General features: G+C 27.3%; 5 protein-coding genes across 12 annotated transcripts in view; 2 read left to right on the top strand and 3 right to left on the bottom strand.

Moving 5' to 3' along the window:
* Nucleotides 1–28: 28 nt before the first annotated feature.
* On the bottom strand, nucleotides 29–6,380 carry LOC106785608 (UNC93-like protein MFSD11). Its single transcript, XM_014746227.1, has 2 exons — nucleotides 6,065–6,380; nucleotides 29–1,544 (listed from the first exon to the last, which is right to left on the bottom strand). The coding sequence occupies exons 1-2, from the start codon at nucleotides 6,155–6,157 to the stop codon at nucleotides 252–254; spliced, it is 1,386 nt and encodes a 461-aa protein (XP_014601713.1). The 5' UTR covers nucleotides 6,158–6,380; the 3' UTR covers nucleotides 29–251.
* Nucleotides 6,381–6,466: 86 nt separating this feature from the next.
* LOC106785607 lies at nucleotides 6,467–9,376 on the top strand. The gene is made up of 3 exons (XM_014746226.1): nucleotides 6,467–6,807; nucleotides 7,022–7,961; nucleotides 8,059–9,376. Exons 1-3 carry the CDS (start codon nucleotides 6,685–6,687, stop codon nucleotides 9,219–9,221), a joined length of 2,226 nt encoding a protein of 741 aa, XP_014601712.1. The 5' UTR covers nucleotides 6,467–6,684; the 3' UTR covers nucleotides 9,222–9,376.
* A 65-nt stretch (nucleotides 9,377–9,441) lies between these two features.
* On the bottom strand, nucleotides 9,442–12,517 carry LOC106785611 (enkurin). Of its 6 annotated transcripts, XM_014746231.1 has the most exons (7): nucleotides 11,675–11,700; nucleotides 11,207–11,236; nucleotides 10,936–10,994; nucleotides 10,675–10,758; nucleotides 10,099–10,510; nucleotides 9,867–10,013; nucleotides 9,442–9,794 (listed from the first exon to the last, which is right to left on the bottom strand). In XM_014746231.1, the coding sequence occupies exons 1-7, from the start codon at nucleotides 11,687–11,689 to the stop codon at nucleotides 9,609–9,611; spliced, it is 933 nt and encodes a 310-aa protein (XP_014601717.1). In that variant the 5' UTR covers nucleotides 11,690–11,700; the 3' UTR covers nucleotides 9,442–9,608. The 6 variants fall into 6 exon arrangements, with proteins under 6 accessions (XP_014601717.1, XP_014601718.1, XP_014601721.1 ...); XM_014746232.1 differs by lacking the exons at nucleotides 11,207–11,236; nucleotides 11,675–11,700 and adding an exon at nucleotides 12,159–12,517; XM_014746235.1 differs by lacking the exons at nucleotides 11,207–11,236; nucleotides 11,675–11,700 and adding an exon at nucleotides 12,159–12,517 and having other exon boundaries at nucleotides 10,917–10,994.
* Nucleotides 11,638–13,957, top strand: LOC106785609 (17-beta-hydroxysteroid dehydrogenase 13-like). Of its 3 annotated transcripts, none has more exons than XM_014746228.1 (9): nucleotides 11,638–11,715; nucleotides 11,917–12,035; nucleotides 12,161–12,336; nucleotides 12,428–12,604; nucleotides 12,682–12,831; nucleotides 12,940–13,021; nucleotides 13,085–13,271; nucleotides 13,365–13,490; nucleotides 13,586–13,957. In XM_014746228.1, the coding sequence occupies exons 3-9, from the start codon at nucleotides 12,193–12,195 to the stop codon at nucleotides 13,650–13,652; spliced, it is 933 nt and encodes a 310-aa protein (XP_014601714.1). In that variant the 5' UTR covers nucleotides 11,638–11,715; nucleotides 11,917–12,035; nucleotides 12,161–12,192; the 3' UTR covers nucleotides 13,653–13,957. The 3 variants fall into 3 exon arrangements, with proteins under 3 accessions (XP_014601714.1, XP_014601715.1, XP_014601716.1); XM_014746229.1 differs by having other exon boundaries at nucleotides 13,088–13,271; XM_014746230.1 differs by having other exon boundaries at nucleotides 13,106–13,271.
* Nucleotides 13,958–15,095: 1,138 nt separating this feature from the next.
* LOC106785622 (symplekin) overlaps nucleotides 15,096–16,276 on the bottom strand; it is a 6,338-nt gene continuing 5,157 nt past the window's right edge. The window contains exons 14-16 of the mRNA XM_014746249.1: nucleotides 15,662–16,026; nucleotides 15,500–15,577; nucleotides 15,096–15,414 (exon numbers count right to left, since the gene is read on the bottom strand). Of these exons, the coding sequence (XP_014601735.1) occupies nucleotides 15,328–15,414; nucleotides 15,500–15,577; nucleotides 15,662–16,026 (530 nt within the window). The 3' untranslated portion in view covers nucleotides 15,096–15,327. The remainder of the gene's footprint in view (nucleotides 15,415–15,499; nucleotides 15,578–15,661; nucleotides 16,027–16,276) is intronic.

Here is a 16,276-nt window from a genome sequence, read left to right on the forward strand (position 1 = left end):
TGACAAAATAAAAGAGAATGATAAGAAAAACTCACGTATTTACAAATGTAACGTCTTCATCGACACAGCCATTGTTGATTCATAACTATAATAAAACGATTATTGTCAAAATTTGTATTAATTTCGATATTTTTTCTTTTCTGATTAAAAAAAGTGATCATAAGGATATCGCATAAAATAATTCGATCGTGGTAAAACGATCATTTAAAATTGCACCGATTGATCGAATATTTTCTATAAAAATAATTTCTTCAATCATCTATACTTTGTCCTTCGACAATCGCTGGATCGATGTCAGGTTGATTCTCGTTTAAACAATTTCGCGCTTTTCGTTCGACTATAACGAACGTAGTTGTTCCGATAATAATAGAAACGAGCAATATAAATAATTGAAGATGTAAACCAATTTTGCTACTGTAAGCAAAGCTGACTGCTGCGGCTACCGATTGACAAAATTTAAATAGAGCAAATGCAGATGCACTCTCTATTGCGAACAAAACACCGAGTAAGGAATAAACCTGAGTGTTGAAGCAAGCATCGCCAAAACCCAATGCAAGGCTTCCTGCCATAGCAAGAATAGGAGAGGGTTCTATAAAACCTTTCTCATCCGTATCAATAAAGGATGCTGAATTAGGTAAATTCAAAAATATACTAATAAAAGCAAATAGATGAGTAATGCAGCCAATGATAACAACGGGTGAACCACTGCAAATATTTGATACTTTAGATGCGAAAATACCGAACAAGGTACCTCCAACAACTTCGCCGATTCCTACAAATATTCCCGATAAACCGATCAATCTTTTACGTGACTCACCCATAGCTTTTGTGAAACCTATACTAGTAGCATATACACCGGAAAAGAAAGTCAACTGTAGACCCGTATAAACGAATGTAAAGGATAGAAAAATCATCCTTGGTGTAACGAAAAGAGAAAATGCGTCTCTCAAAGCACACCAAGCTGCTAAAAGAGGTTTCTCTTTCGCTGGCTCGGGTATATGAAGTTCTTTGTCAGCGCTGGATACTCCTTCGGCTTCTCCCAGAGCAAATCTCTGAGGAATTTTTCTTAACAATGATAAAATTATCGTACCAAAAACTGCTAAACCAATCAGTACGATGAATACGGTTTGTCGTACCGATTGTTCTATATGTTCGTTTGTAAACATAAAATAAACGAAAAGGTTGCCGATAAAGAGAGATGATTGAAATATAGCCCAAAACAAACCGGCATTCCTTGACATTGTTTCATTGTCGCTATTTTCCGTAAGATATTGCCCATGTCCTGTCCATATAAAAGCTGCACCAGCTCCGAGAATAGCTGATACAGTATAGAGAAAAGCCGGATGTGGCCATAAAAAGGACGCTATGAAGAGAACGTAACAGCAACAACCGGTTACTATGGCGACTCTAGGGCCCGTCAATGATATGTATGATGGTGCTAACCAGTTGCAAATAGCGAAAACAGCATACAAAATCGCCAAACTGGTATATGCATCAGCGTTGAAACTAGGATCATCCTTTCTTATACTCGCTAGGACAGTTTGCTGCGAACAAAACAAAAATATTTTAATCGGTAACAGGTAATCTTTGAGATAATATATATATATATTATAATATGTATATTTGTATATGTATTATTTACATTCTAATCGTGTTTGACAGTCCTCTATACTCTAAGGCTTTTAATAAAAACAATTAAAATTTCTCAATACGACCATCTTCGATTTGTCCTAATTCTTGAAATACAATACCAATGGTGAAAGTATGATAATTACTTATATATATATTTTTTATTCGTTTTTTTATAAGCTATAAGAATATTCTAGTATAAATATGCATTAATAAATATGCAAAAATAAATATAAATATTTGCATAAATATGCAAAAGTCCCATTTAAAAAATAATACGATGACTTTGATATCTCGAATAAAATGACCTTGATAAAAAATGCGCTCTTTCACCATATCGGCGCCTTCGAATGGAATATTTTTTTTTTTCTGACATTTTTTTCTATCGTACGAAATGAACAAAATATTTTAAGTGGTAGGTGAAAGCCCCTGTATACCGATACTGGTGTCGCGTTCTACCTTTTGACGAAAAACAGAAAGAACGCATCAGCATTAAAATGGTTTAATATATCCAAGTTACATAGATTATCGTATATTCACAAATGTGTATTGATATCAGATAATAATAAAATCGTTCAAATCGATTGATTTTATTCTATATCGAATCACGTATAAGATACGTTATATTAATATTACGATAGAAGTTTGATTGAAAGTTATTTATATATATTAAATTTTGTTATATTTATTTTTTTTTCTTCTGTTGTATTTCATATATTAAATACGAATGAAAATTGTTCATAAAGAATCTACGATGATTTTGCCCATGAGGAAGTAATCTATCAACGTTTTCAACGTGTGCACTAAACCCCCCGCTATAAACATATCACTATCTACAGATAAATAAATACATATATATGTTAGCTTTGATAAAATAATACCAATATAAATTAATTTCGTTAAGAATAATATATATAGCCATTTACTCGATTAATAACTATATATCATCGATTGAAAGAAAAAAGAATAAAAATAAAATTTACAAACTCGATAATTATTGCAACTTAAAAAAACAATTTTCCATACTTTTCTGGAGTAATATTTTTTAATTGTAGATATTAGAAAAAAAAAGAAAAAAAGATCAATTGGAAAAAGTAACCATGATAACTGACTGGATTAATTTAATATATAATAAAAATATACGATTTTGTGTCGTAAAACAAGATAAATGGATTAATACGGTTTTTGTTCACTGACGTATAAAAAAACACGTGTTCTTAAACGAACATATGTATACACACTTAATTGTACTATTATATTATATAGATCGTATAAACGAGAATTATTTTAACAACGAATACACGAATTTTTTCTTACGAAGAAAATATAATTATTAGGAAAATTAAATGTTGAGATATGTTAATCACTCAATATGAAAACGTGTTAACAGGAAAAAAAAAAGCCACAATTAAGATCGGTATATATTACTAAAATTTTATGTACAACTTTAACAACCATGAAAGTAGAAATTTAGTCAATTACATATATTTATTTCAATAGAGATAATACTATTCGAAAAGCGTACAAAAAACGGGACGTAAAAACGTTTAAATATAAAATTCAAACAATTCAAACATTTGTTTAGTTCTCAAAAGAATATATTGAAGAGATACTTGATATCTGAAGCACTCGCGTAGTTTTATCTTATTTTATCTTTTAAAATCCCATTTTTTCACCTAACTTTTCAATAACTTGTTTAATAACTTCTTAGATAAATGATATTTCACAACCCTTAATTGTAAAATTGAGTTTTATTGCAAATAATAGATCATTGACAAATATTTCAATATCAAATCATTTCATATCAAATTTCAAATCATTGAAAAATAAAATAGTCTCATTTAACAATAAGAGAAATAATGAACGTTATTTTAAATATATTTAAATACATCGTAAGAAAATATAATTTATTATTATTTTTTTTTTTTTTTAATATTATTTATTCTAAATTTTTTTTAATTTCTAAAAGTGTAATTTTCACATCACTTCTATTTATTTTACAATGAATTATTATTTAAAGTGAATATACAATCTTGTATGTTACGAAAAACAATTGATAATTTCCAAACGATAATGAAATAGAAAAATTTTGAAAATTGTATTCTTCAGTAATAGGATTAACCTACTTTTTTCTATAAATAGAATAATCGTTGTTAGATTATTTTTCTATTGATATTTTATTTTTACATAGTTTTCTCATATAACGATAACGTTCTAATAACATAAACCGGTCAAGAATATACCAATAATTGCATTCTCGATATGAAAATATCTTTAACGCACATTGGCCGCATTTTCTATTTAAAAAATAGAAATAGAAAATAAAGTAAAATTGATTGATAATAAACCCGAAAAAAAGAGAACAAAATATATTAATAATTTACTACATTTTACGTCACGTAAAATGTTTCGTATAAAATTTAAACAAATAAATCGAATAAAAATAATCTATTCTAAAAATTAATATTATTAAGAATACATTATTAAATTAAACAATTTCTTCTTGTTTTAAAATATTAAATAGCATGTTTTATTGTTAGCACGAGACTTAACATTTCTGCTTCCTTTTTTTGAGAAAATGATTGCACATGTGTAAAACGAATAAAATCCCTAATCAAAAAAAGAAAATAATATTATCTGCACAGTGACATTTTTTCGATCTTTTTACCGATACAACTGGCAATACAGTAATACTATATATACGTTTATGTACGTGAATTGAAAGCGTGTCTGGATGCATTTATAGTGCATTTATAGTACATTATAATATGATCTTGGTAAATTGACGATCATTTTACATTCAAGCTCCAGTCTGTATTCGATCTAACAATAAGACTAGAGAACATCAACATAAAGTGTAAAACATAATGTAAATAAATTTGCAAGATGTTCATTCACAGAATTACACGAAGATCAAATCTGGAATTTCAACGAATAGAAACGTTTCAAGGATGTAATTGCAATTAAATTAAAAAATAACCGATAATTTTATTAAATTGATAATATATGTTCAAACAAAAGTTTATAAATTTAAATAATAATTTTGTATATATAATAACAGGAAGTATTCAAACATAATTGCAAAAATATTTCTCATAGTTTTTTACATTGCTAAATTATTAGAAAATTAACGGGACGTATTCGTAAAACTATGCTAATAGTGAAAATTTGCTCAAACTTTTACCAACAACGATTTCACGTTAGAAAGTTATCTTGTCTCGGAACATAACGAAGTTATAGAACCGCAAGAATGGTAATCATATAATTTATAAAAATTCGTGACTGTACACTATGTTATTATTATTAAAATACATTCGGTGTTGAAGTGGCGATTGTTTGGACGAAACTTTTAACTGAATACCACATAAAATAATTTGTAATATAAAATATAAAAAAAGAAATATATAAATATATAATTATAGTATATTTCAAAAAAATACTTTTCTCTCTCGAAATATTTTGAATCGAATGTACTGTTGTGTTAAAACTCTAATCAATTGTTTTTTTCTGATCGCTAGATAAACGATATCAATTTTTGTTTTTCTCATTTGTTTTAAAAGCTTGCAAAAAATTACAAAATATACTCTCAAATAAAACAATAAATTGAAACTTGAAGAGCCGATAATTAATTTTCGATTGTAAAATATAATAATATTGGAAAAAAAAATCATAACAAATTTTCTGTTAAAGGGAAAAATTTTAAAAGTACACAAGTGCCTTGTTAAGATTAATACTTTACATACAAAATAAACACATGTACATACAACTGTAAAATATAATTCTAACAACTAGAAATAGATAATATTCTTTTCTAATTGATAATAAAAAAAAAAAAACAAAGAAACGGTAAAAGAACAAAATTACATCAATACGAAAGAATTTTATTTTTTAACATAGACTTTTCACGTAAAATGTTGAATATATCGTATAACTTATATTCAACATCTTCTTCTTATACTTTTATATGAACAATAAGGAAAAGAATTGATTTATGAAAAAAAAATTTATTTATTTATTATTATATTAATGACTTAAATAAATTACGACTATGACAGAATATAATTTTGTAATAATTATTCCTTCGTTCCGTAATGTTCAACAGGTGTTTCGATATTTCAGTCTCATGTAAATAAATTATTCGTTGTGACTTTAATGCTTCGTGATCCTTTCAATATAGAACAACGTTGTTTAATTAAAATCTGTTGCGTCTTTGTGATAAATATAATATAAACGGATAAGATAAAAATATTAAAAAATGATATTAAAAATTGTTGATTGCTATTAAATGCCACGAAATAATCTTATTTAAACATAAGAATATATATTTGATCAAAGGTAATGTTTAAATATAAAACTCAACGTAAGAACAACGACGCAATAGCGCGCGATAGAAAATCGAAATGCCACAAGTATTACGGTCACGTGGTAAACTCACCTCGATGTTACTCATAGTTTGAAAGGCCGTAAACACCATCATGAAACCAAAACTTAGTACTATAACATTTATGAAACCTTTATCAATTGCCATGATTGTTGATAATTAAAATAACTTTATTTTGTCGATAAAGTTTTAATTATTCTAAATCTTTAATTTCACGTTTCGCGCCTGTTTGGAACAATCAAGTTACACCGAAACGAAAACTGCACGATACACAGATGGTCACGGCATGAATGAAGTGAAAATTATGCCATGACGTTTTACAATACAACATACTTGTTTTGCTTCCTGCTATATATATGGAAAAGGATGAAGATATGCCTGAAGTTGTCGTTAACTCGTTTTACAATCACCGTCACTATCGATAAAATATCACGTGACTATTCATCAAACGATATATCGATACCAACTTCATATGTCTATAGCATTTAAATGTTATTTTTTTATCATTTCTAACCTAATTTTACTTAAAACTCATTTATTGAATCTTTCAATCAGTATATTTCATGTATTTCCTTATCAAAGTTATTCGTTAAATTTTTACATATGTCTATATTGCATGAAAAACAATAAAGTAACATTTATTTCATTAAGTAAATCATTAATTTTCAAGTAATATGATATCAATAGAAGAAATTTCTAATATACCCTTTGCTCCATTGGTCACTACATTATTTGCAATTCAATGGACACCGAATAACTATATATCTGTTATTACAGAAGAAGGAGTTCATGTATTAGTAAGTATAAAATTAATAACAAAAATGTAATGATATATAACAAATACAAAACAAATATATACATATGTATATGTTCTATTCTGAATGTATTCATTTGAATCTATAATATTAGTGAAAATGTTTAGAATAGATATCTAATAATTGTAGTGCATGTGCATTAAATGAAATAAAAGTATACTTTGAAATTTCATTGATTTAATGCACATATTTTTAGGAATTAGTACCTTCTTTGGAGAATCCTCAACCAAATGCTACATTTTCATGGTCTTTTATATATGCTCCTGATTATTTGCCTGCACACACATTTATTAATGAAATAACTTCCTTGACATGGAATATAAAACGCAGAGAAATATATTCGCTCTTACTAGAGGCTGCTTTGGCACCTAAAATCAATGATGCAGCCGATGTATTACCAAGGATAATTGATGTATCGTGGTCGCCAGAAAATTTAATCCATCCTAGGAAGTCTATACTTGCAATAATAACTTCTGTCGGTGCTGTTGAACTTTCACATAAAATATATAATGTAAGAATTTGGTATTCCTTATGTAATATTTCATCTATATGGTTACAAACGGTTGAAGATAGTATTAAATCTAATCTTAATAATTGTGAAAATGAAGAATCACGTTTTATAAGCATACAAGAAAATCTTAGACGACTGCAAGCTTGTGCAATGACATGGAGCGAATTATTTCAATTAGAAAATACTTATTATGCATACTTTGTAACTGCTTTTCGTAGTTCGGATGTAGTGATTTGGAAAATTGATCAAGTAACTCATTCTACTGAGAATGTAACACCAACCATAATATCTAAAGTACATTTAAATATGGACACAAAAATAAATGTATTACTATGGTGTACTATAAAACCAAACATGTACTTAATTATTATTGGATGCTGTAATGGCCAAATCCAAGGTCTTCTGTATAATGGTGATAATAAATGTTTAGAAAATACAGGAGTAGAAAAATATTATAATTATTCAGATCGTATCGTAGTCAAATCTTTACTTATGGTTTCACAAAATGAAAATGGAATGCAATTTATTGCTTGTAAAACTTTCTTTATCCTACTGTTTGGCTTGACTAGCACGGGTAAATTAATGTCTACACATTATTTACAAATAGAAGGATTTTCAATCTCAGGTATATATACATATTTAATTAAATATCTCTCTCTCTTTTAAAATAGAATAAAAATTAAAATTTCAGTAAATTAAAAATCATAAACTATTACTTTTAGGAATCACTGTTATTGGTCCTGAACGTGTTTTAATTACCACACAAAATGGCATGATGTATACGTTTGATACGCAAGAAAATAACTTAAAAAGTATTCCAATAAATTATAAATTACCTCGGGCACGTGTTCAATATTTAGGTCTTGCTTGTTCTCCTAATCATGCCATGTTAATTACTGTAACAAGTCCTAATAGTATATTTGATCACTTAGTAAATAGAGAACCAAGTACATTATACATATTATCCTTAAATGGAAAAGAATGGGATCCAAAGAATATAATACAAATTTATAGCAATAAAAATTCAAACTTACCTTGGGATTGTCTCGAATTAATCAGACTCAAAGCTGCTAACATTTCAGATCCAACGAGTGTGTTACCTAAAGTACCACAAAATTTAGATTCCATTCCATTATATGAATTAAAAATATCAATGTGGCTGTCACTTATGACTGAAGCATTAACAAAGAAAAAGGTAATTCAAGAAATCGAATATGAAAAAGAAATAGCAGAAATTCAATCACTAATTTTTATTCATTGTGCGTGTGCATATCTTGATCGTTTAGTAAATAAAACACATTTATCAAATGATCAGGAAATGTCTGCAAACCTGTTAAGAATGTATTTGGAAATTTATCTTGCTGGTGAAGAGGGAGAAGAAGAATCAATTATAACAAAACATGCACGAGAAGCATTAAATAAAATATCTCATTTTAAATTAAAATTGGAATCATGTAATCTATGCGAAGAAATGATTATTGAATTACCTTGGAAAACTAATCAATGTCCAAGCGGACATATATTATCTAGATGTGCTTTAACCCTTCTTCAAATTCCAAGCCTACAATATCGAATTTGCCCAATATGTGGGAAAGTGTATCATCCCTGCTTAGACCAAGAATATGAAGAAGTACTATGTCTGTTTTGTAATATACCTGCTTTATATGATGGTCGTTTTCTAGATAAACAAGATTCGATATTATATGCAAGAAATTTATCAAAACCCCAAATATCCTTATTAGAATTATCAGGAAACCAAGATTCTGAAATGTTTGAAAACTCATCATATACAGAAGAACAGCAAACTGAGGAAGAATCTTCTTCGATAGCTAATTATGATAAAGATGAAACTGCTAGTACTAATGAAAATTGGGACATGATTTGATTATTATTGTATAGTAATAGTTGTTGTTATTACTCTCCATTTTACGGGTTTGAACAATTTTTTTACAACACCTTCTCATCACAACTCACCACTTTTTTACAATACGATTTTAGTGATCGTTCAGGAATTTGTTTTATTAATGATATTTACTCTATTATGTAATAATAATATTAATAAAATAAAAAACATTTATATTATTAATACTTGTGTATTTTGTCCGTTCTCTTTTTGACTAACAATTATTATTTTGCATACTTTGTTTATTAAAAAATTAAAAAAAAATTTATATATTAAATATTTCTCAGTTAGTTAAAAATATGATCAATGATGTAGCCTTTCGCATACTTATTTTTGAATACTTATTAATGTACTGTTTTGCTTTTTTTTTCATTCATTTTCATCATCATTATTAACACATATGTAAGAGTGTCTTTCAAGAATTGTAATATCTTTCTCAAGTTGCTGTAATTCATGTTCCAGTTTTGCCTTTCTTTGCACTTTTGGCGGAGTATCAATTATAAATGGTAAAGACTGAAATTGTTTCATCATTTCGTCCCATCTTCTTTTCATTCCCTATTAAAATAAAAAGATAATTATTAATACAAAAATATATTTATAATATCAATAATTTTGATACATCCATACATCTAAAAGTTCTTTTCTTTCTTCTTCTGAGATACAATGGTATTTAGGTTCATCGATACAATGATCACTTGGTTTATCTTCTCTTAATTCCTTATCTACTACTTCACATCTTATTTTCTTTACACTTTTTGGAACTTTTCCAAATCCCTATAAATGAATAAATTTTAATAATAAAAAATAAAAAGAATTGTTAATTATTTTCATATTACATGTGCTTATAGAAATAAAATACCTTCCTATGTATATAAATAGGATACAATCCACTAGATTTTAAATCATGAGTATCTCCGTACCGTGTATCTACATATCGTTCTTTAGAAATAAAAGGTTGAGATTTCTTTACATCAATAATATTCTGTTTTTTAAAATTAATACGACCTAATTTAACAGGATCAACAGGCAACTCTCCACATTTTTCTTTTATTTCCATTTTTACTGGCACCCACGATGGTAACTTTCGTTGATATTCTGGATCACGAATATGTACATGTTTTACATCTGTTTTGCAATATTCTTTCCGGCTTCTTTTCTTCAAATATTGAGATGGTAATTTTAATGGTACTTGTGGTAAACCAAATGTACGGTGTGCATATTTTTCTTTTTTGATTTCTTCTTTTATAGGTTCATTATATTTAGAAATATACCTTCAAAGAAAATAAAACCATCGTTCTAAAACCGATACATTAAAAATACATGATACAATCTAAGAAAAAAAGAGTAAAAAGTAAATGATGGAAAGTTTTCAAAAAAAAAAAGGAATATCTTTTTTAGTTTTAATTTAATATTAACATAATATTTTTAATGTTACCTCTGTCGTTTTTCATATTCTATCGGAGGACCAGGAATTAGGTCCGTAATTACTTCATCTTTTTCTGATTCTACAGATACCATTCTTGTATAAAAAGAACAATATACAATTATACAATATACAGAAACTTTTGAGTAATATTTCGAAAATTATATTAATATAAAGTACATCACTTCTAATATTAAAAATCAATCATGAGATGATATAATAAACGAGTAGCAAAAATTATTTATTATACAAACTGTTTCGTTGCTTAGTTACCCAAGGTTGTTGATCAAATCATTTTTGAATTTGAACACGTTGCCGCGCCATTTTTGATTCTGAAAAAAATATATTTAAAATTATTATACGAAAAAGCTTTCTTTTTTAATAAGATTTCTTTACAACAAGACAGATACATCATTCATAGTAATTAGGATAATACTATACTAAATTGAATATAGTAATTTAAATAAATTTTCATGTAAATAAGTATTACAAATGTAATGATTCATATTTGTGGGTTAAATGCATAATACTGACAAAGACTTACTTGATCCCACCAGATAATATTTACCATTATGGGTGCGTTCCACTAAGCGCTCACAACGATCAAAATGCTCCTTTAGGGTGCGTTCCACTAAGCGCTCACAACGATCAAAATGCTCCTTTACGGTGCGTTCCACTAAGCGCTCACAACGATCAAAATGCTCCTTTAGTCGTTCCACATAACGACCGCGGTCGTTGTGGTCGCGGCGAAAACGTCACTCATGACGTCATTACTAACGCTCACGCGAAGCNCCGTGAAACTGACATGAAGGATTACAGATTAAATCTTAACCTCTTTAATCTTTTACTTTCTTTTCACTACCTCGCCATTTGTATTATTACCTCCACGCTCAAAACGCACCATAGTCCATTCCACTTGAATTTACGACAGTAACGCTCGTAGGTAAGTGGAACGGGAGAAACTGTGGTCGTGAGCGTGATCGTTGTGAGCGCTTAGTGGAACGCACCCTATATTGCTAGTGTTCATGTATAACGTACATATTATATACAAAGGTATATTCTAATGAATAACTAACGATAAAATGATCTATATGCTATTTAATTATATTATATTTATTTGTATTTTTAACATATATTATTGTAACAAGTATCAATTATTATTATGTATTCATATGTATTAGGAATTATATATGTATAACAAGTACAATAATTTATCATAATAATAATTAATTGTACTTATCTTAATTTTATTAGGTTATGTATGACACGAATGGAAAAATTTCAAACTTTAATAATCACGATGCAGCAGTTAAAAGCCGAATTGTGAGCTGATATCTTATCAGAGTATATTTCATTTCAGTGTTTTGTATAAGGTATAATGTTTGATCCAACGAATGTAATTTTAATTTAGTTAACACATTATATATATTACATTTAATACTAAATTATAATTACTAGTGTAAAAGTATTTACTAAAATTAAAATTTTATATTTACAGAAAAAGGCATAGAAAATTGCAGACCAACAAAAATGTTCATCAGATTATATTCACTGTTTGTTCTTGCATTAGATCTTATAACGCTATCACTTGGGATATGTTTTACAATTTTAGTTTCTTTATATCGAACTATTAGACCACTATCGTTAAAAAGTCTTAATGGAGAAATAGCAATAGTAATAATATTTATAAAATATATATCTCAAAATATCTGTTATTCATAATTATATTTCAAATATTTTATTAATATTGTATTTTATAATTTAGGTTGTTGGAGCTGGAAGAGGAGTAGGCAAAGAAATAGCTATTCAATTAAGCCAATTAGGTGTGACTGTCGCTTGTGTGGATATCAATGCTGAAAATTGTAAGGCGACTGTACTACGTGCTATACAATTATCGGGCAATGCAAAATCATATATTTGTGATGTGACGAATGAAGATCAAGTACATATTATTTACTGTGTATATTAACGCATTTATAGATATACTATGATTTTCATAATATGTGTATACTTTTGTAGGTAACTGCTACGGTAACAAAAATTGTCTTAGAAATGGGTGAAATCACAATGCTGTTTCATTGTTGTGGTTTTCCTAGTCCGCATGCATTAATACGAGATCCACCAAAAATAAGACAAACAATTGACATCTCAGTTCTCAGCCATTTTTGGGTAAATAATAATAGCTATATTTAATTCATCGTATACATAGAAATTATTTTCTCCAAGCTAAATTATTACATATAATATAATTAAAAAATTGTATAATTTATATTTTAGTTATTAGAGTCAGTGTTGCCAAGTATGAAACGAGCAGAGAGAGGACACATTGTAGCGTTATCTTCTGTAGCAGGACTTTCTGGTATTACAGACAAATTATTTTTACAATTCGTATACAATTTATGTAATAAATTGTTTTTTGTAGCAGGATTCTCTGGTATTACAGGTGGTAAAGGATGTATTCCTTTATCTGCTGCACAATTTGCAATTCAAGGTCTAGCAGAATCTTTACATACAGAATTAAGACACTCTAATAGTAATATTATTATTACTCTAGTTCATATATACCCATTTGTTGTTGGAGTAGAATTAGTAAAAGATATTCGATTTAGGTATGATTTTTTTTTAATTTTACATTGTTTTAACATCCTAATATTGAAAATAGATTTTAAAAGATAGATAATTTTGTTTTCGTTTTATTAAAGGATACCTAGTTATTTTGGAACAATGGTTGCTTCAGAAGCAGCTAAAAAAATTTTAAATGGTGTTCGTAGAAATTATACAGAATTTAGTATACCAGGATACCTGTTATACATTGGACTTGCACTTAGGTAATTTCTGAATATTCATTATATATTTTTATATGTACTACTTAGTGTCATATGATCAAATTTTAATATTAAATATTTTTTGTTTTTATTTATAGAATGTTGCCAAAGAAAGTTTCTTTCATGTTAAGAGACTTACTAGATACTGGAGTTGATTTTGGATAATAGACAAATAATTTCTATATTGTTCCAACGTACCATGGCATATTTACTTTTTATTATTAATCAAAACAAATTTAGATGTATTTTATTATTCTATTTTTTTAAATTTACATATATCATGAATATTTGGTACAATTTATAATCATTTAGACAAAACATTAGATTAAAATGTTCAATCTTAATAATCTTAAACTTGATATTTGTTATCAAGCTTATGCCTTGGGTAACAATGAAACAACCTCTCAGTGAGAATTTGGTTTAATTCTTAAATACAATGTACGTTTTGTAAAATATACTCAATACTCTCTTATTTATGTGTGATAAATCGAATGATTAGATTGATCTCCTGTATCAATATTCTAAAAAATGTATTTCCTAGAGACAAAACAAAATTTGGAATGTTGTTGAAAAATTTTACTATTTAAAACTTCGATATTTACGCGAATCGATATATTAAATTAAGATTCTTTTACAATAACCCTTTATTATACGCGATCTAATGTGTGTTTAAACAAATAAATTATGTTTTAAATGACAGTTTAATATAGTACACAAACGAAGAATATTGTCTAAATTTTTAGACAATAATTTAATTAATTATTAGTTTAATTAATCGAAATTATGAATTTATAAATTGTATTTACACGAAAGAAGAGAGCTTCGATGTTTATTTGTCAAGTTCAAAAATAATACTAAATCTTTCAGTCATTCTAGCTAGCTATATTAAGGAGGTCATCACCCCACTTTGAATTTAAGACTAATGCTTACTAAACAGCTGATTTTAAATTAATTATGAAATATTCTTCATTTAAATAAATATATTTTTATTTAAATAATAAAATTATATTCCCGATTATAAATTATTTAATAATTAATATTCATAGATATATATATATATATATGTATCGAAAAATTTAATAAAATATTATTCTTTCAGAAAACATGTAAAAGAAAGATTCATCATGATAAAAACTAATTTGATTAGTTTTCTATTTATTATTTGACTAATTAGCTACTCTTTGGTTTTATTGGTGTTTTAAAGCATGCCAGTTCTCTTCAACAATGACATTAAAAACATTTTAGAAAGAAAAATTTGATGTCCTTGAAGAGTTATCCGGGCGGCTCATTCAAATGTAATGTGTACATATGTATGATTATTATTACATATAAATAAACGTTGTAAAAAATTATGTATATAATCTTATATTTATTTTGTTGGGTCTTTAAAACTAATTAATCAAATTCACATAAAAATCTATACTAAATTGATGATTGGGTAACAAACATCTTTTTGGAATGAGTTATGTTCGTTAACCGATCATCTACTGTACATCCATTCATTTTACGATCTGATAAATATGAAGAATTCCATAAAATATAAAGTATATTCCGTGGCATAAAATATTAACCAACATAGCACAATATTATGGGTACAAATAAAGTGCATTTTGTTTGTTTGTTTCGTTTTATATATATAATATATACAGACAAATTTTTACTGCCAATTATGAAAACAATTCCGCCTGAATAAAAGAATATTAATATTATGTTATAAAATAGGATACCATAACTAAAATATTTTATGATAAAAATAAATTATGATTCATAATGAGAATTCATTAAAATTAAGACATTTTAATGAAGATGTTTCAGATTCTGAAGTTGAAATAAATTTATGCTAGTCTAGACCAGGGGGAGCTGGTTCTGATAAATCTGTTTCTGTTGTATCTGGTTTTTGTTCACCTGGATAATCACCAGGCGGTGCCTGTGCAAATTAAAAATTTTTATATACTTATTAGATAATAATTATTTTTAATAAATAAAATTATATAATATAAAAATATATTTACAATATCAAATTCATCATGCATTTCACAAGATGATTTGCCTTGTATAATATCCATTATAGATTGTGGAATGTGTGCTTTCTGTAATAAATATATAGTTAATAAGCAATAGTAATAGATATAAAAGAGAACTATCAGCACTAGATGTAAATTAATAAAAATTACCTGATTTTCAGTAAATGCTTCAACATGAGATAGCAAAGGTGCTCTTAAATTTGGAGCCATTTTTAATGCTTCAAGCAATTGTGCTGATGGTAACTGTAAAATAACTGCAAAACTTTGTGGTTTTGTACGTTCGCAGCATTTAACGAAACCTTCCCAAACTTTTGGTTGTTTCCATACTTGTTTAACTATCAAACGCTGAAGTATATTCATAACAAAACCACTAAGTCTAGGATAAAGGGCTAAGCTTTGTATAACCGTACGCATTAATAACGTAGGTAAAGGTGTCATTTCCATTAAATGTTGTATTACGACGGCGACAGTTTCTTGCGTGTAAACTTGATTTTCCGCAAAACATAAGGAGGTTGCTGTAAATTAGTATAATTTATGGTTAAATAAAGAAAAAAATGGTGTTTTAAAGCATGTCAGTTAAAATAAAAAAAAGTAAAAAAATAATTTATGGTTAAAAAATATAAATATTATTCTAATGGTATGGGGAATATGGAAAAGGGCAGGGAGAAATATCATGGAGGATAGGCTGTTCCTTATGGATTCAATTGTGAAGGCGGGGGTTATGTATGGAGTAGAAATATGGGGATTGGGAGATATAAAGATGTT

This window comes from Polistes canadensis, unplaced genomic scaffold, assembly GCF_001313835.1.
Source record: "Polistes canadensis isolate GaletaPanama2010 unplaced genomic scaffold, ASM131383v1 scaffold_53, whole genome shotgun sequence".
Taxonomy (NCBI): domain Eukaryota; kingdom Metazoa; phylum Arthropoda; class Insecta; order Hymenoptera; family Vespidae; genus Polistes; species Polistes canadensis.

Bases quoted from the DNA above. Each gene is read 5' to 3' on its own strand.
- LOC106785611 (XM_014746231.1), bottom strand. The intron at 10,995-11,206 runs GTAAGTCTTTGT...TATTTTTTTCAG, and splicing joins ATATTATCTGGTGGGATCAA to AATCAAAAATGGCGCGGCAA. The intron at 9,795-9,866 runs GTATGGATGTAT...TTATTTTAATAG, and splicing joins AAAGAAAAGAACTTTTAGAT to GGAATGAAAAGAAGATGGGA.
- LOC106785607 (XM_014746226.1), top strand. From the start codon at position 6,685: ATGATATCAATAGAAGAAATTTCTAATATACCCTTTGCTCCATTGGTC. The intron at 6,808-7,021 runs GTAAGTATAAAA...ACATATTTTTAG, and splicing joins AAGAAGGAGTTCATGTATTA to GAATTAGTACCTTCTTTGGA. The intron at 7,962-8,058 runs GTATATATACAT...TATTACTTTTAG, and splicing joins AGAAGGATTTTCAATCTCAG to GAATCACTGTTATTGGTCCT.
- LOC106785609 (XM_014746228.1), top strand. From the start codon at position 12,193: ATGTTCATCAGATTATATTCACTGTTTGTTCTTGCATTAGATCTTATA. The intron at 12,832-12,939 runs GTAAATAATAAT...TTTATATTTTAG, and splicing joins CAGTTCTCAGCCATTTTTGG to TTATTAGAGTCAGTGTTGCC. The intron at 13,272-13,364 runs GTATGATTTTTT...GTTTTATTAAAG, and splicing joins GTAAAAGATATTCGATTTAG to GATACCTAGTTATTTTGGAA.
- LOC106785608 (XM_014746227.1), bottom strand. From the start codon at position 6,157: ATGGCAATTGATAAAGGTTTCATAAATGTTATAGTACTAAGTTTTGGT. The intron at 1,545-6,064 runs GTGAGTTTACCA...TTTTGTTCGCAG, and splicing joins AAACTATGAGTAACATCGAG to CAAACTGTCCTAGCGAGTAT.